Source organism: Hoplias malabaricus, chromosome 7 (assembly GCF_029633855.1).
Source record: "Hoplias malabaricus isolate fHopMal1 chromosome 7, fHopMal1.hap1, whole genome shotgun sequence".
Lineage (NCBI taxonomy): Eukaryota > Metazoa > Chordata > Actinopteri > Characiformes > Erythrinidae > Hoplias > Hoplias malabaricus.
In genome coordinates this window covers 1,269,842-1,289,195 of record NC_089806.1, presented here as the reverse complement: position 1 = coordinate 1,289,195, position 19,354 = coordinate 1,269,842, and the positions used below count along the sequence as shown (strand labels likewise).

At 40.9% G+C, this 19,354-nt stretch overlaps 2 protein-coding genes across 3 annotated transcripts; both read left to right on the top strand.

Annotated features, from left to right (window-relative positions):
- Nucleotides 1-234: 234 nt before the first annotated feature.
- Nucleotides 235-2,434, top strand: LOC136701635 (zinc finger protein 551-like). 2 transcript variants are annotated; one of them, XM_066676270.1, is made up of 2 exons: nucleotides 235-299; nucleotides 1,097-2,434. In XM_066676270.1, the coding sequence occupies exon 2, from the start codon at nucleotides 1,179-1,181 to the stop codon at nucleotides 2,253-2,255; it is 1,077 nt and encodes a 358-aa protein (XP_066532367.1). In that variant the 5' UTR covers nucleotides 235-299; nucleotides 1,097-1,178; the 3' UTR covers nucleotides 2,256-2,434. The 2 variants fall into 2 exon arrangements, with proteins under 2 accessions (XP_066532367.1, XP_066532368.1); XM_066676271.1 differs by lacking the exon at nucleotides 235-299 and adding an exon at nucleotides 332-470.
- A 12,177-nt stretch (nucleotides 2,435-14,611) lies between these two features.
- On the top strand, nucleotides 14,612-18,333 carry LOC136701642 (fucolectin-4-like). The gene is made up of 5 exons (XM_066676282.1): nucleotides 14,612-14,752; nucleotides 15,082-15,379; nucleotides 16,135-16,289; nucleotides 17,575-17,857; nucleotides 17,972-18,333. Exons 1-5 carry the CDS (start codon nucleotides 14,677-14,679, stop codon nucleotides 18,120-18,122), a joined length of 963 nt encoding a protein of 320 aa, XP_066532379.1. The 5' UTR covers nucleotides 14,612-14,676; the 3' UTR covers nucleotides 18,123-18,333.
- Nucleotides 18,334-19,354: the final 1,021 nt, after the last annotated feature.

Here is a 19,354-nt window from a genome sequence, read left to right as displayed (position 1 = left end):
AGTTGCCGTTAGGACGCTGTATTTTCAGAGACAGTGGTTGGCTCCTTAGCACAGCTGTATAGCGCGGAGCTGCGATTCGATTGGCTCCTTGGCGGAGCAGTAGAGTCTGCCCCTGAACACGGTTGCTATGGTAACGGAGACTGCGTCGTAACGATATTTGTCCAATCAGGGAGCAGCGGGTGTGAAGTTCAGCCAATCACTTGAGAGGAAGCGGGTGTTGTGGGCGCGGTCTGTGTCTGAGGGAGGAGCGGAAGGAGAGCTATGTGTTGGAGAGAAATCAGGAGCTGTGTTTACAGAAGGTAAAGATATTTTTCTAACTGTTTACACTCTGTGTAACTGTCTCTCTCTCAGTAACAGAGACAGACAGGTTCTCTCTCTGAAGAGGAAGATGGAGAACGGGGTAAATGTGGGAGCTGTGTGCACACAGAACTCAGGAGGATCGTGTTAGCTCTTAGCTCGGACTCTCTGAGGTAATAAGGTATAGATTTGTGTGGAGTATGGCGAGTTTGTCCCATTTATTAGCGAGGGCTTTATTAGTGAGGGCTTTAATAATCCTTTAATTTTCCTCCTGTAGTTTATTAGTGAGGGCTTTAATAACCCTTTAATTATCCTCCTGTAATTTATTAGTGAGTGCTTTAATAACCCATTAATTCTCCTCCTGTAGTTTTTCAGTTAATCCTCAACATGTCACATTGCTTGGAGACAGTATTGTTAGATGTAACAGGTGTAGAAAGGTAAATTGTGACTCTGCCCAATCCTAATGGCATTATACATTATGTTTTTATCTGTGTATTAAGCTAATGCTCCTCAGTAGATTAAACTTCATGCTTATTTCAGGAAACTAACATTAGTTTCTTAACAGTATATAGTCGTATTAGTTACATGTTACCTACCAATCAGAGGATGATGACTGCTAATCCAAGGCTCCATATCTTCCATTCTGCTTGTTCTTCTTCTCTTGATGACTGTCCCCAGCTAAAGTTAAATCACATGGCATCAAACTCTTTTGCAAATCTAACCGAGTAGTTTTGACACTTCCAAGATTTTACTGATATTCACATTGATTTTAAACTTCCTTTTCCATTTTCTCTTTCAGATTAGAAAAACATTTTTGAAAGTCTTTTCCTGAACCCAGTGTTCACAAATACAGCAAGAAATATCATCAGGGGACTTACCAAATGATCCTGGTGAACACAATGTTGAAATTAGAAGAGATTAAATGTGAAGATACAGTGTGTGGAAGGTCCAGGTCTCAGGAAACCTCTTTGGCTACACCTCACATTAACACCTCTGACACACAAGCACAGAAACGTAAAGACAAAGAGGAAAGTTACGACTGCTTAGATTACGGGAAGAGTTTTACTCAACAGTGTAATTTCAAACAACGACAAATTCACACAGAAAAGAGACAGTATTTCTGCCCTGAGTGTGGACAGAGTTTTACTAGACAGTGTCATCTCCAAGAACACCAGCGCATCCACAGTGGAGAGAGACCCTATTCCTGCTCAGAGTGTGGGAAGGGTTTTACTCAGCAAGGTAATCTCCAAGCCCACCAGCGCATTCACACTGGAGAGAAACCGTACCACTGTTCAGAATGTGGGAGGAGTTTTACTACACAGAGTAATCTGCAAACACACCAGCTCATTCACACAGGACTGAAACCATATTACTGTTCAGTGTGTGAGAAGGGTTTCACTAGACAGAGTCATCTCCAGATACATCTGCGCATGCACACAGGAGAGAAACCATATTCCTGCTCAGAGTGTGGAAGGTGTTTTACTCTAAAGAGTCATCTCCAAATACACCAGCGCACTCACACTGGAGAGAGACCGTATACCTGCCCCCAGTGTGGGAGGAGTTTTACTCAGCATAATTCGCTTCAAATACACCAGCGCATTCACACTGGAGAGAGACCGTATTACTGCTCGGGGTGTGGAAAAAATTTTACAAACTTGAGGGATCTCCAAATACACCAGCGCATTCACACAGGAGAGAAGCCATATCAGTGCTCAGAGTGTGGGCAAAGGTTCAGTCAACAGAACTCTCTGCAAAGACACCAGCGCATTCACACAGGAGAGAGACCGTATTACTGCTCAGAGTGTGGGAATATGTTTACGAACTTAAGGACTCTCCAAGAACACCGCCACGTTCACACAGGAGGGAAACCTTATCAGTGTTCAGAGTGTGGAAAGACGTTTACACGACTGAGGAATCTCCAAAAGCATGTGTGCATTCACACAGAGCAGAAGCAGTAGCTCTGTGAGAGTATCTTCAGGTGGATGGATTTAAAGCTCCTCAGAGCATTTAATTAACTATTGAAAATGTTGTATAATAAGCTTAGGAGGTACTTCAAACATCCTGCAGTGTTTGTCATTAATTTATTAAATAAAATTAATCTTCCCCTTAAATAAATACTTCCATTTGGTGCAATTAAATTTAAATAATGTAAATTAAAGATACAGATGTACATTTATAATATAATGTTATATTCATTTGTACATTAAGTTATTTGTATTTATGTACCACTATGTTAATATATGCATTAAACTATTTGTGTAACAAATAAACAGTTATGTATTTAAGAAAGTTCTTGTGTATATTATTTTTTCTAATAAAAATATTCATGCTCATGCTGATAAAATGATAACAATATATATCTCATTAGGCAGATTTTGTATGAGATAGAGATGTTATGGGAAATCTTCGATACCGAGGGTGTACACTGAGCTCCTTAGTTGGATTGAGTGGGAAAGCATTCTGCTGCATTTATAATATACTCTTAAAAATAAAAGTTATCTAAGGATTCTTAAGTTCAAGTGGATTTTATTGTCATTTCCACTATAGAGTGTGGAGACTACAAAGTGAAAGGAAACAACGTTTCTCCAGGATCAAGGAGTTACATAAATCTACGGAGACTTTGAAGGGGTGTGGTGTGAATATTTTTAGGCAAGAAATCTATTAAGTAGTGAGCATCACTCAAGGAGCCATTCTGGATCTCCCCAAAATATTAACTTTACAGGAGAGCAAAAAACCTCTTAACTCTCAAATGAATCAATGCAAAAAGATTTTATTCAGAGTAATTTTGGAGCATTTTTATGGGTCCATTCATTGTGAAATATTCAAATGATGTAAACATAGTACAAAAAGTAAGGAAATGTGTGTTTGTAGATTATATCTTTGTTGTAACAATGCTTCTTGGCAGTAAACCTTATACCGTTGGAGCCTGTTAATTTCCCTTTTCAATGGTGCCACATTTGTAAGGAACATGCATTTGTGGGAGGAGCAGTAGAGCTGAGTATGTGGGTTGCACCCATGAAAAAATTGCCAAATCCTCTCTGCCAAAGCCAGACAGGTTTGGGTTATGTTGTGGTGAAGGGTGTAGGGGTTAGGGCTTTCGGAGGATGGTTTGAAGTTGGGTTTTAAGGTTAGTGAAGGTTTGGGTTTAGGGTTAGACATGTAGGTTTAGGGGTTAGGATTATGGTTGAACCTGATGCTGCACAGTAGTCTCTTCATCTTGCAGTCTCCAATCCACCTACCAACGTGTGTTTTTGGAGTGTGGGGGAAACAGGAGCACCCGGAGGAAACCCACACAGAAACAGGGAGAACACCACACTCCTCACATATATTCGCCCGGAGGAACCCCACGCAGACACAGCGAGAACACACCACACTCCTCACAGACAATCACCTGGAGGAAACCCATGCAGACACAGAGAGAACACACCACACTCCTCACAGACAGTCACCCAGAGGAAACCCATGCAGACACAGAGAGAACACACCACACTCCTCACAGACAGTCACCCAGAGGAAAACCATGCAGACACAAGGAGAACACACCACACTCTTCACAGTCACCCGGAGCAGGCCTCGAACCCACAACCTCCAGGACCCTGGAGCTGTGAGAGAGACACTACCTGCTGCTCCACCGTGCTGCCGCAAAGCTTTTCTCCATTTTTTTTCCAAAATAAAAGTAGCTCTATCTATAAATACTTTCCCCTGCAGCTGCCTCCTCCCTGACTTCTGTCCTGCTGAGCCTGATCACATCTCAGAATTAATCTCAAATCTAAATCCTCATCATCATGTGAGCTGTACACTGGTCCTACCCGACTCATAAAGCTATAACTCTGACATTCTTACCCCAATCTCCCACCTCCTCAGTCTCTCTCATAATCCTGTGCTCTAAAAAAGGCCTTTTCAGTTCATTTATGAAAAACTTTAACATTCTTCTCTGAAGTTCTTGAGAAAGATGTTGCCTCAGAGCTGTAAGATTTTTCTGAACTCAATGTTTTTGAAATATTTCAGTCAGTTTTTCTCCCTCATCTTTGTACACAGACTGCACACATCCATGTCTTTGTAACATGTGCTCGCTGCTCTTCCCTGTGTTGTGTTTTGTTTTGGTTCCTGGTTGTGTTTTCCTTCTAGTGATCATCCTGCCCCTCATGTTCCTTGTGTCACATCCTGATTATTTCCAAGTATGTCTAGTTTTGTGTGCTGTTTTATTTTCTGAGCTGCAGCTTTCTGCCCCTCTGACCTTTATGTCTGTCTTGATAACAGAGTTGGGTTTATCTCACTTTCTACTGTGTGAAACCTAGGTGTACTATTTGACCCATGTCTCACCTTTATTTCACATATTAAATCTCTAACTTATCTGCATTCCTTGAGTTTGAAATACAGCTCAAGATTATCTTTCTGTGCAACAACGGTGGGCAACAACCATCTTGGCTTCAGAGAGACACTGACACTCTGAGAAGCTCTTTTTATACCCAATCATGTTGTCAATTGACCTAATTAGTGTTAGTTGGTCTTCCAGCTGTTCGATATATGTTCAATTTCCTTTTTCCAGCCACTTATTGCTACTTGTCCCAACTTTTTTGGGATTTGTTAACTTTTGTTGAAATTTTGAATCAACATATTTTTCCTTTAAAATGTTACATTTACTCAGATTAAACTTTTGATCTGTCGTCTATGTTCTATTACGAATAAAATATTGACATTTGCCATCTCCACATCATTGCATTCAGTTTTTATTCACAATTTCTTTAGTGTCCCAACTTTTTTGGAATCCGGTTTGTAAAATGCCATGTATTTGATGTCAGATTGCCCAGGCTCCAATAACAGAACAGATTTGTCAAACACTGTCGGAGCCTGCAGGGTATTCAGAGGAGAGATTTTGTACCTGTGTTGTCCGTCAAAAGGAGGGGGAGCAGCTGAGGAACCGTGAGTGAGTCTCTGGAGGAGAGTGGAGGCTCTGACCAGTAGGGTTTAGAGTGACTGACCTTTGGGTTTGATACTGTGCTCATATTTATTCTGTTTGGTGCTGTGTGTATTTCAGACTCTGACCATGAGGAGGATAAAACAATGAATGAATGAATGTAATAATCATGTTAATGTAATAATCCTTACTCCATTTAGTATTTAGACATTTGCCAGTACACTATGATAAATATAACCATAATAATATTACACTCATAAATCTTTCTCTTTTTATTATTTATATTTATTAATGTTTTTCCTAAATAAGTAAATTAAAAGGTAAGAGTTCTCCTTGTTATAGTAGTACTGTAAAGTTTTATATAACACAGATATTTCTGCGGGTTTAGACCCGTGTAGGAGGAGATAATTATGTTGAAACAACAAGACAAGACTCAACTACACAACGCTGAAGGGGAATTCCACCCCTTTTCCAAAATTTCTCCAGTATCTTCTGTGTTAAATGTGAACAAACTGATGTAGAAAGAAAGTGAGGACAGTAGATGGTGGGGGACATTGGACAGTGGAGGTGAATGGAACCAGACGTCCTCCTCTAAAAGCCCCTCACAGAAAGTGAGGACAGTAGACGGTGGGGGACAGTGGACAGTAGAGGTGAATGGAACCAGACGTCCTCCTCTAAAAGCCCCTCACAGAAAGTGAGGACAGTAGACGGTGGGGGACAGTGGACAATGGAGGTGAATGGAACCAGATGTCCTCCTCTAAAAGCCCCTCACAGAAAGTGAGGACAGTAGACGGTGGGGGACAGTGGAGGTGAATGGAGCCAGACGTCCTCCTCTAAAAGCCCCTCACAGAAAGTGAGGACAATAGATGGTGGGGGACAGTGGACAGTGGAGGTGAATGGAACCAGACGTCCTCCTCTAAAAGCCCCTCACAGAAAGTGAGGACAGTAGACGGTGGGGGACAGTGGACAATGGAGGTGAATGGAACCAGATGTCCTCCTCTAAAAGCCCCTCACAGAAAGTGAGGACAGTAGACGGTGGGGGACAGTGGAGGTGAATGGAGCCAGACGTCCTCCTCTAAAAGCCCCTCACAGAAAGTGAGGACAGTGGACGGTGGGGGACAGTGGACAGTGGAGGTGAATGGAACCAGACGTCCTCCTCTAAAAGCCCCTCACAGAAAGTGAGGACAGTAGACGGTGAGGGACAGTGGACAGTGGAGGTGAATGGAGCCAGACGTTGATGGAGAATTCACTTATTCATAGATCAGGAATGGGACATTTCCCCAGAGGCAAAAATATAAAGACATGTGACTGTAACTAACAAATAATATAGAAAACATGTGACTGTAATAATCAAATGATATAAAGACATGAGAATTATTTTAAACAAATGAGTTTTGTGGCAGAGGATATTAGAATGGTCAAAGGGATACTTGAGTTAAAACTCAGCCCTGCACTCTGTAGAAAAAAAGGAGAATGGTGTAGCATGGGACTGTCTGGTACGGTGTGATATACGACATCCTTAGAAGATAGGGATACCTTTTTAATTGGGCTCCTATGATACACTGCATCCTTAAGGAGATGAGGGTATCATTTTAATTGGGGTCCTATGGAATACAACCTAATAGAAGGGGCGAGATGACTTCACCCCAAAAACTGTATGTAAACTGTGGTTTTCAGTATCTCAGTGTGAGTGAGTCTGCAGGAGGCTTCTGAGACTGCTCTCCAATGCTTTAAGAAAATAAAGAGCCTGCTGATCTTCCAAGAAGTCGTCTTCATCTTTCAAGTATTTTTAAAAGAACTAGAAACATTTATTAGAACTTATTCTTTCAAGTATTATAGTTTAGACTAGATATAAGATTAATACGTCGTGGTAACGACATTTTGGTGCCCGTACGGGGATCGAACCCGCGACCTTGGCGTTATCAGCACCAGAACTTGTGCATTTCGTTTTGGGGGTGAGAGAACCAACCTCATCGTAGCATGCATCATTAAAACAGGTAAGCAGGGCCTTTTTTTCATATAAATTCTGCATATTGATGAGCTTGTGTCTCTCTGCCACAAAAAGTTGTAATGCAGTTTGTTATGTAAAGAAGGCTTATTGGAAGAGAGGCGTGATTAAAAACCTTTTGAGAAAAAGGAGTAAAAGGAAAAAACAGCCTTAAAAAAGTCTAAAATATAAAAATACAGTTGTGGGTCCTTTAAAAAGCTGCGGGGACTTACACAACTGCAGAGTGGAAGCTCAGGAAAAAGGCCGCAAGCATAAAAAGACTAAAATACTTAAAAAAAAAACAAAAAAAAAAACCTTTGGCTGAATAAAAAGTAATAATAAGAAAGAGAAAGAGCTCAGAAGAGAATAGAGAAAAGAGAAGGAAAAATAAAAGTGCACAAAAAGAGAGAGAAAAATGCGCATGAAAGGTACCAAGAGTTAAGTGTTGTGTGTTTGTTTGTCTATGGTCAAGTAATGGTTGATAGTTAAGTTAAATAAAGAAAGGATGCTGCAGATTGGATTAAGCCCTCTTGTTGAGGTGGGATTAGCCCGGCCGTAAACCCTGAATAATTCACTAGGTGATTTTAGGGTCAGTTTGATGAGAAACTGGAGGTGTGATACTGAGATTTTATTAGGGGTGCCCACTCAAAACACTGTTGACGAACACTGTCTTGATGCTGCCTCTCTTTGAATTATTACACTTCATAAGGAGCATAAATTAAAAATAAGGAATAAAGGTATAAGAAAATAAGTAGAGGTAGAAAATAAAAAGCATGCTGTTAAAGTGTGAATGAGTCGACTACGAGAATTGTGTTGAATGTTGAAAGTGATGTGTGTGTGTGTAAGCTTAGTGAGTTTAGAAAAAAGAACTGTCTTTCTGTGTGTGTGTGTCAGTGTGAGTGTGTCTCTAACCCCTCCTTTTCCCCTTCTATGTGTGTGTGTGTTTGTGTATGGTCAGCTGAGAGATGTTTGTGAGTGTCGAGTGCAGTTGGGGGAATGATCACCCCTCTCCTTTCTTTGGTTCATCAGGAGAGTGTGAGCAGAACTGGTCTCTCTCTTGTGCTGTAAAGAGCCATACATATTCTGTGTGTGTGTTTAGAGAAAGTAGAAGAAAAAACAAACAGCGCTGCTCAGAGAGTATCAGAGAGAGTAAAAAAGTGTTTAGAGAAAGTGGGAAATGTGATAAAGAATGAAAGATTTAGAAATCAATAGGGAAAGACATTTGTAATGGTAAAATTTATGAGCTTCGTTCAAGGACAGTTAGTAAATAATTTAATGAACCTCTAAACTGAGGGTTTTGTATTTGTTATGAAAATGAGCCTTGAACAGAAGATGTTTTTAAATAAAAAACAATGAGCTTTCTGGGAGACTGTAAATTAAAGAAAACAGTAGAAAATGAGCCCCAGAAAGACATTTCTTATGAGCTTTGTGGGAGACTATGAAACAATGAGCTCCAGAAAGACATTTTTTAGATGCTGAGAATAGAGAAAAGGAGAGAAAGGTGTTAAAGCTGAGGGTACATTGGGAAAGCTGTAATCATCGGAATTAAAGGTGAAATTGAGATCTCCATATGATGGCTTTTATTGGGAGAAAAAAGAGATCACGGGTCTAAGTTCCTCTCAGTTTCGCTGGATCTTTGAGATCTTATGCTTTGTCGGGGGTCTCCTCTGACAAGTGTGTAAGGCCTAAGATTCACTCTTGAAAAAGAGAGAAATGGAAGGACTTACTGATAAAAACCACATTGATTTGGTCTAAATGGAAAATAATAGTTTCTGGGGCAAATTAAAAATATAAATGTATGAAAAATATTGAGGTATAGTGCTGTACAGGGGTTTGGAGCTCCTGAGACTGGGTGCGTTTGAACTAGGTTTTTTTTTCCAGTGGGTGTAGTGCGTGTATGGAGTTTGACTGGAATGAGGAGACTGTGCTTAACCCCAGACCCACTCAAAGGAATGCAGCTCCAGGAGAGCATTGTGTGTGTACAAAGAGACAGGATGAGAATTAAGAGACACACGTGTGCTGAGCATAAATTATGTAAATAATACCAGTAATAATAGGAATAACACACATAAAATAAGATAGGGAATTAATGTGGATAAATTAACATGTATATATGTTTGTCAAGCAAATTTGTGTTTTCACCAAAATAAAGCTGAAAGCAGGTGGTGCCATCAATACAAGGTAGAAGGAGAGAGAGCGAGAGAGAGAAAAGCCAAACTGAGAAAGGGAAGTGTGAATTTATTCTCACATATATACACAAACACAGGATTAGTTGATTACACTATGAACACACAGTTTAAGTTGAAGCAGTGAAGTATAAATGGGGAATAAGAAGAAACCGAAAAAAGATGAGATTACACTATTTTTCCTGATGTTGTCTGAAGGGGTAGGACCGAAGGCAGAATTGTCAGAATGAATGAAGCAGTGGAATAAAAAACAGCTAAAAAAGAAAAGCATTGGCTGCTTAGAGGTTCATTTGATGTTGAATTATGTCAGGAGGAGAGAGAGATGGTGGAAAGGAAAATTACTAGAACTAAGGCCCAGGTAGGGAGGAAGTTATGTTGCTTAGCTATAATACAAGCTTTTGAAACTCGTGCAATTAAAATGAGAGGAAAAAGTGCAGGAGGAAGAAAGGGAAGTTCCTGGAAAAGATAAGACACAGTGACTAAGGAAGACAGGGAGTTAAAGATAGACCCCCACCGTATGCCCCTGAAATAAAGTGTGCAGCAGACAAGACAGCCAGAAGCACAACAGTATCAGAGATCTCCTGTATACTGCTGGACGTGTGGTAAGCCAGGCCACTACAGTTGTGATTGCCAGAGTCAAGAATGGTATTAATGGTGCCCAGGAGACCTAAGGGGGGAGTATATAAATTTGGTTGCCTCAACAGTGGCAAATGAAGTACCAGTAGTGCCAATTAGCAAAAATGGTTAACACTTTGTGAACAAAGTGATTCAGAATATCTCACAAGCACTGAGAATCAAACACAGACTAGGGTGTGTTTATCATAGTAGAAGTAGAAAGGCAAAATGGAATAATTTGTGCAAAGATTGCAAAGATTATGGCAGATAGTAAAGAGAAAAAAACCTTTAGCATTGATAAGCATGAGAATGTCAACCAACAGAGTCACTCACCTAACGCCTCATGAAATGTTAACTGGTCGACCAATGCCAGTAACATATTTGAAGGGACCCACCTGTGGCCCCAGCCTTGAACAGTTGCAAAAGAACTACAAGAGTATGTCAAATGTCTGAAGAAAAAAAACAAAAAAACACTCCCATCAGCTACACCCACTGTGCACCAACCAAGCACAGACACAGGAGCAGAAGCAAGTGACCAGACAACGCCAGCACCAGACGTCATCGAGCCAGGTCCGAGCGGAGTACAAAGACCAGTAACTAGGAGCGTCACTAGAGCTACACCACCATCAGCTGACTACTCTGACTGATTGATGTTGAGTCTAGGCAACGGCTGGCAAACAGTCATCCAGACTCATTTTTCATTTTTATTTTTATTTTTAGCTCAGTTTGAGGTGTGAGCCAAGCGCCGCCTCTGCTGCAGTAACAAAATAACAGGACAACTAATAAACTCTGACTGAATAATTTGACATTGTGCCTGGTTGGCACCCATTTAAACATCCTGGACTTTGTGGACTGAAGGGAACCACTTCTGTATTTTTTATGTTGTCCAGCATCATTGTGATAATCATTCTGTCTGCAGGTGTTTCTTACACAAATTATGACCCACAAGGTAACTTGAATGATAGACATGTGTTCACACCACTAAACACATCCACACAGGTCAAAATAAATGACGCAGGTCCAGTTCTAATTTCACCCAAACGTGAGAAGCGAGCAGTAGCCTTATCTATAGAATATTCTGCAGTACAGCAGACCTGGAATACATCAGAAGGATTAGTTTGTGAATGCTACTGTCCAATAAATAGTCAGCAGGTTTGCATGGAGACATTAAGTTGTTCACTAGGAGAATACAATATGCTTAATGAATGGACATTGGTGAGAGGAAATAAGAAATACACGAGGTCAATGACATGCTTACATAAGCCAGGTATATCTAATTGTACTCAAATCCCAAATTGTGTCAATCCAGCTTCAAAAAACCAAGAAAACAGTCTCATAAGATACGTTGTGCCTTGGCACTAATAATGGTACATCACCTAAATCAGTCCAAAATAGAGCAAGATTATTTTGTGAAAAATCAGATTTTGGGAGCTAATGATACAATTACAGACATAAAGGGTAAGTTCCACTCAACTGGAACTCAAAAAAGTTCACAATGTTCAAGGCGTGGGATTTTCACTGTTAGTGCACATTGCCACTTGTTGATGTGCTATGAAAGTATACACCTTAAGTATTCACACAGAGTAGTCATACACAAATGGGAAGCTCTAGAATGGTACGTGTTAATGGGAACTATTGATTCAGAGACAAACAATGGCCAAGAGGATAAAGGTGAGGTAGTTACAATGTACACCACTCAGAACATGTTATATAAATATTTGCAATTCACAGCCCATACGAATGTTGACAATGATTACATAGCATGTTACTCTAAAAAAGGGGTCCCAACAATTGTTCCATTGGGAGGTTTAGCTGAATGTGTAAATAAGTCTACAGTGTGCCCATTAATCTGCTTGTTGTGGAGATGCAGGAGAAAGCTAAATAGTACAGGTTGGGATCTGGACAGTAATACAAAGTTATTGAACATTGACTTGGGTGAGGGTACAGTACCAGTGGCTGGTATATTTTGGGTCTGTGATGATGGTAAACAAATAGCTCAATCTTTAGCTCCTACCTGGAAAGGATGTTGTGCTCCAGTTACTTTATCAGGTCAGGTTGCACTATTACCTGTACACATACCAACAGCTCGGAACAAGCGAGATGTATCATCTTGGCTCGCAGGTAAAGACACTATATTTTTGAAACCTACTCTAACGTATTCTGGAGTGCCAACTGATATATCAGCTGAACACATGGTAATGTCTCACTCTAGTATTGACAATTTGGTAGCCTTTTTTCCATGGCATCAGACTTATAAAAATGCCCATTGGATTAATTATATTTGGTACAACCAACAAAGATTTATTAATATCACTATAGGTGCTCTGGCTTCTTTAGGCCAGCAGATAGATGCAACTTCTAAAATGGTGGTACAAAACAGGTTTGCTATTGATTCTATGAGAACTCCAGATGATGGTGTTTGTGTTCTGTTTGGAGAAGAGTGTTGTACTTACATTCCTATGAACACTGCTGAAGATGGTAATTTCACTAAATTTATGACACAGTTAAAGGATTTGAGAGATGAACATGTGACCAACACAAAGGGAGGAGTCCCTGGAGAGGGATGGTTGTCTTGGCTATTTTCAGGCCAATGGAAAGCTGTGTTGATTAGAATGGGTATGTTTTTGCTTTTGTTTCTTTTTATTTTGTTTTTATTGGGAAGTTGTGTTATGCCATTTTTTTGCAATATGGTGGGTAAGATCATGTCTGGACTCACAGGACAGTATCCCGTACTTCAAGCTATACAATCCAGTGGATATTCTCGAACTATTCGTGTGACATGTCATGTCCGACCTTACACCAACTCGGATCGTCAAGTCATCTGACTGAGGTGAAGTGCTAGGAACCTCTCCCTATAGTCAGCAACGTGCCTATCTACGTGATGTAAAATCACAATAGGTAGAAGACAACATCTTCAGGAGCAAACAGCTTCGTTGCATGTTTCATGTTATCCATGTATTTACTCATATGTTATTCTTTTTGTTATTATTTGCTGTAATCAATTATCCATATATTCATTTGTATTTACTCATGAGAAAATGCAGTTGCACATGCCATTCTTGTTTATTAGGAACAGGGATAGTTAAGCTTGCTAAATATTTACATATACATTACTCCCAGATAGACTTTGTATTGTATGGTAGTCAATATTAGGATGTAATTTGGCCTATTGGGTATTGGTTGATTAGCCCCAAAGACTGTGAAAGGGTGTGAAGACAGGGCTATAAGGCCTGAGCAGTCGTGAAATGCCCATATAATGGGAGAAAGGAGGATCTGAAGATTCAGCATTATGGACCTATTACCCAAGAGAGGGTTTGTGCTTCATTGATGAGCATGGTCTATGTATATAAGCTGTGCAAGCCTCCAGTGTTGACTGACTCTTAAAGTCACCCAAGACAGTTTGTCCAAGGACAGTTGACATTTCTAAAAGTTGTTATAGCCGTCCGTGCTAGGACGTGTCTTATTAAGGGTACCTGCCTAATATTCTATCGTACAATAGTATGACCTGTCTGGGGAGGAATGATGGTATGTTTTGGTATGTTTAATGTTTTTATTTTTATTTTTTATGGTATGTTTTATTTAGTTTATTTTTAGTTCAATACTCTGCATTACTCAGACACATATATCCAGCTATTATACACAGTATATACTAACAACTATATAAATGAATATATGCACCTTTATTTACACTTATAAAAACATGCAGTGGTTCACGACTAATAGTCGTGAAAGAGGGGAATGATGGAGAATTCACTTATTCATAGATCAGGCATGGGACATTTCCCCAGAGGCAAAAATATAAAGACATGTGACTGCAATAAACAAATAATATAGAAAATGTGTGACTGTAATAATCAAATAATATAAAGACATGAGAATTATTTTAAACAAATGAGTTTTGTGGCAGAGGATATTAGAATGGTCAAAGGGATACTTGAGTTAAAACTCAGCCCTGCACTCTGTAGAAAAAAAGGAGAATGGTGTAGCATGGGACTGTCTGGTACGGTGTGATATACGACATCCTTAGAAGATAAGAATACCTTTTTAATTGGGCTCCTATGATATACTGCAAAGTGTATGTAAACTGTGGTTTTCCGTGTGTCTTTGTGAGTGAGTCTGCAGGACGCTTCTGAGACTGCTCCCCAATGCTGTAAGAAAATAAAGAGCCTGCTGATCTTCCAAGAAGTCGTCTTCATCTTTCAAGTATTTTTAAAAAAACTAGGAACATTTATTATAACTTATTCTTTAAAGTATTATAGTTAGACTAGATATAAGATTAATACGTCGTGGTAATGACAACATCCTCTTCTAAAAGACCCTCACAGAAAGTGAGGACAGTAGACGGTGGGGGACAGTGGATAGTGGAGGTGAATGGAGCCAGACGTCCTCCTGGGAGTGTGTTGGAGACGTGATGAGGTCTGGTTCCATTTACCAACACTGGAGAGAAATCCGAGTCTCTGTCCATTAAAGGGCAAAGTTCTAAAAAAAATGTTAGAAAAATGGGTGGAGTTCCTCCTTTAAACCTTATGTAAGCAGCTCTTCAGATCAGATTGGAGACAGTGCTGACTCTGCAGGTTTCAGATGGACTTTAACAGGGTGTAGATTAAACAGAAGTGCTAGAGTCTGTAATAGTTCAAGACCGTGTTTGTGTTTGTTGATTTGTTTTGTAGAAAATGGAGGTTTCTTTGTTTTACCTGTTGGGAATTATAATTACAGTGGCTGGATCTGATGTCACCTCCTCTATGAAAGGTAAACATCAACTTTACTCACACACACACACTAACACACACACACAAATAATCCACAATTTCTAAACACATTTTATTGGCTCTTTGTTAAAGATGTGCTTTTATATCATACGACTAATGCCACACAAATTCTCTCACTGAAGACACGGGTGGAGCAACAGCCTCTAATCCACTGCAGTAACACACTGTTTTCATCTGTTATGTGAAGTTCATGTAAATCTATCAGAACAGGGCATTTAGCATTCTCCTCCAAGTGTGTTGAGCTCTTGTGTTAGCTGCAGAGTGTAAAAATGTGATGTCTCAGAGAAAATCTGATTAACTGGATTTCAGCCAAAAACCTGGCTCTCTATGGAAAAGCCACGCAGTCGGACCTGATTGAAAACCCCTGGGCACAGTACGGTCACGCCTACAATGCTATTGATGGAAATACAGATTCCCACTATCACCACGGCTCCTGCACCGCCACAGACCAACAGCATCACCCCTGGTGGAGGGTGGACCTCCTGAACGAGTTCACCATCACCTCCATCACCATCACCAACCGAGCGGACTGCTGCCCTGAGAGGATCAACGGGGCCGAGGTGCACATCGGAAACTCTCTAGTGAACGAAGGGAACAGCAACCCGTGGTGAGAACTGATTTTAAACTGCACCTCACTCTTCAACAGAACTGTACCTCACTGTAAAACAGAACTGTACCTCACTCTTAAACAGAACTGCACCTCACTGTAAAACAGAACTGTACCTCACTGTAAAACAGAACTGCAACTCACTGTAAAACAGAACTCTACCTCACTCTTAAACAGAACTGTACCTCACTGTAAAACAGAACTCTACCTCACTCTTAAACAGAACTGTACCTCACTGTAAAACAGAACTGCACCTCACTGTAAAACAGAACTGTACCTCACTGTAAAACAGAACTGTACCTCACTGTAAAACAGAACTGCACCTCACTGTAAAACAGAACTGTACCTCACTGTAAAACAGAACTGTACCTCACTCTTAAACAGAACTCTACCTCACTGTAAAATAGAACTGTACCTCACTCTTAAACAGAACTCTACCTCACTGTAAAACAGAACTCTACCTCACTGTAAAACAGAACTCTACTCACTGTAAAACAGAACTCTACTCATTGTTAAACAGAACTGTACCTCATTGAAAAACTGAACTGTACCTCACTGTAAAACAGAACTCTTCCTCACAGTAAAACAGAATTCTATCTCGCTATTAAACAAAACTGTACCTCACTGTTAAACTGAACTGTTCCTCATTGTTAAACAGAACTGTACCTCACTGTAAAACAGAATTGCACTTCATATAAATGAACAGTTGGATAAGCGGTTGAAGAGTGTGTGATGTGTGTGTGGTTTGTGTCCAGGGCTGGAGTGATCCCCACTCTTCCTGCAGGACAATCCATCACCTTTAACTTTGAGAAAAGTTTCTCTGGTCGCTACGTTAATGTAATTATCCCCAAAGAAAACCAGATCTTGACCCTCTGCGAGGTTGAGGTCTACGGCTTCCCCACACCACATGGTGAGAGCGTAAATCTCTTTCCTACTTTATTATCTTCTCCTCTGAAATCAAGCTTTTGAAACCAGCCAAGAGAGACTCCATTATTTACTTAGTGCCAAACACTGGGACACTGCAAATTTTTAAAATATAAATTCATTCATTCTTTTTCTGTAACACTTATCCACTTTAGGGTGGCGGTGGGTCCTGATCCTACCCAGAATCACTGGGCACAAGGCAGAAACGCACCCTGGTTGTGTGTTTGAGTCCCGCTCCAGGTGACTGTCTATGAGGGGGTTTCCTCCGGGTGCTAGGGTTAACTCCCACGCTTCATAAACACACGTTAGTAGGTGGATTGGTGACTCAAAAGTGTGAAGGTGTGAGTGTGTGTCTCCCTGTGAAGGACTGGCGCCCCCTGCTGGGTGTATTCCTGACCCACTGTGACCCTGAACTGGATAAGCAGTAACAGACAATTAATGAATGAATATATCAAAGGAGCTAGAACATAGAGCAGCTAATATTCTGCAGCACACAATAGTGAAAAAACATACAGCAACTGGTCTCCCCCGTTCCCAAACACCTACTCTAACTTTAAATTAAAAAGGGTTGAATATTTTTCATAAAATTATACAGACATTTCAGTTTCATTTAATATTTTGTCTCAATTGCACTGTGTTTTATTGACAGTTTGCAGTGTCCCATAAATGTGAACAGAGCTGTAAACTTACAGACGCATTTCCTCAGAACATGCCCCAGGGACAGTGTTAAACATAACTGTGCTGCTATTTTCTGTCAATTTAATAGAGACATAGTGAATTTCTTTAACTATGTCTCACCCCCCACCCCCCTACCCCAGTGTCTGCGTGGGTTTCCTCCAGGTTCTCCGGTTTCTGCCCACGCTCCAAAAACACACGTTGGCAGGTGGATTGGAGACTCAAAAGTGTCCGTAGGTGTGAGTGTGTGAGTGAATGTGTGTGTGTGGTGCCCTGTGAAGGACTGGCGCCCCCTCCAGGGTGTATTCCTGCCTTGCGCCCAATGATTCCAGGTAGGCTCTGGACCCACCATGACCCTGAACTGGATAAGCAGTTATAGATAGTGAATGAATGAATGTCTCACCCTCAGTGAAGAAAGTCAGACATGACCGGACAGTGTTAGATCTCAAATCCAGTCTTTTATCGACTGGAGACATCCCTAACTAATCAATACCCGAGGATTGGGTCTGAAATAAGAGCTGACCAATGAGAATGCTGTTCTTTTGGATGTGCACAGCGATCTGTCAGTGTCAGTATTCAGACTGATTTCTGTTCAGGGGAAAATGTGGCGCTGAGTGGCAGAGCGACACAGTCCAGTCTGTATGACCGTGGTTTTGCGTCTAATGCCATTGATGGGAACCGAGACGGAGCGTATGCGCATGGCTCCTGCACACACACCAACAACGACTACGGCCCCTGGTGGAGACTGGACCTGCTGAAGACACATAAAGTCTTCTCCATCATCGTCGTCAACACAGTGGACAGCGTTCCTGACCGACTGAACGGAGCCGAGGTCAGAGTGGGAGACAGTCTGGAAAACAACGGCAACAACAACCACAGGTAACGGCTTCAGCTGGGAGGGGAATAAAGAGTCTTTTACCAGTATAAACACGTCTGTGACCAATAATTATCGTAGAAGAATCCACAGCTGATCAGGATTTCCTGCTGTTCCAGGTGTGCGGTGGTCTCGGTCGATAAAGAAAACCCTGTGATGTCATTTGACTGTAAAGGTGTGGAGGGACGCTTTGTTAACGTGGTGATTCCCGAGAAGAAAGAATATCTCACGCTGTGTGAAGTGGAGGTGTTTGGAGCTCCTCTGATCTGAGGAAGGCCATTCTGATCAGGTGTTTAAACCTGCTGCTGAAAACTGGCAGAAATTAAACTAATCTGGTTCTGAAACATGATGAAAACTGTTTTAATTAGTGTTAGAGCATCTGTGATTGATGAGACATCAGCCACAATAAATCAGAGAAATAATCTATAAAGTGCCAAGAACATCAGTGCAGTTATATATGAACCTACTTAGTCTCTCTCTCTCTCTCTCTCTCTCTCTCTCTCTCTCTCTCTCACAACATTAATCAATTTTCTGATTCATATATTTCTAAAAAACATCAATAATAAAGGACTGTATTTCTTATTTGAGCTGTGTCTTGTTTTCTTCTGTGCTCTGGAACAAAAAAGGGAGCTGACTAGTATTTATTTGACTGACCCCTAGAGGGCGAAAGATTCCACAGAGAGGATTCACCATCAGAACATGGCTTTTACATGTAGCTGGTGTAGCACCCCAGTCCGGACCAGTCTGGTGTTGGTCTGGGTCTTGAAGGTGGACTCTGAGATGGTTCTGGAGACCAGTTGAGGATAACATTCTGAGGGTCTGAGGTCTTTGGAAACTGAACATTTTTTATGGTGTCACTGAACATCTAGACTACTCTCAGACTAAACGAACCAGCCCTGTCTCCACAGGCTTACATCCACCTCTGGATTTCTACTGTTGGGCTGTGTGTTCACAAACCTGAAGGTCTCTGCAGAACAGCCCTCAGCTCAGTGTGAACTCTACCACACTCCAGGCTCAGAGACACAGGACCACAGCCCATTTCTCATTTCCATTCATTTACATTTATGGTGTTTAGTAGACACTCTTATCCACAGCGACGTACAGAAGTGCTTTGTGTTCAGTCAGAGTTTGTGTTGGAGCCAGTACAGATCGGTTAGAGTCTGAAATAACCCTGATTAAGAGTTAACCCCAGCCATTATTCTGAACCTTTAGTCTAATCCTATGTCTAACTCCAACCCTTAATCATTAACTCTATTATTATCACCTGTTATTTGATCAAATAATCACTTATAATGCTGTTAATATATTAAACTCCATGTCACTCTTTGTAAAATGCCATGTATTTGATGTCAGATTGCCCAGGCTCCAATAACAGAACAGATTTGTCAAACACTGTCGGAGCCTGCAGGGTATTCAGAGGAGAGATTTTGTACCTGTGTTGTCCGTCAAAAGGAGGGGGAGCAGCTGAGGAACCATGAGTGAGTCTCTGGAAGAGAGTGAAG

Excerpts from the sequence above, each read along its gene's own strand:
- LOC136701635 (XM_066676270.1), top strand. The coding sequence starts at position 1,179 with ATGATCCTGGTGAACACAATGTTGAAATTAGAAGAGATTAAATGTGAA.
- LOC136701642 (XM_066676282.1), top strand. The coding sequence starts at position 14,677 with ATGGAGGTTTCTTTGTTTTACCTGTTGGGAATTATAATTACAGTGGCT. Across the intron at positions 16,290-17,574 it reads CGGCTTCCCCACACCACATG|GGGAAAATGTGGCGCTGAGT; the intron begins GTGAGAGCGTAA and ends ATTTCTGTTCAG. Across the intron at positions 17,858-17,971 it reads AACGGCAACAACAACCACAG|GTGTGCGGTGGTCTCGGTCG; the intron begins GTAACGGCTTCA and ends CTGCTGTTCCAG.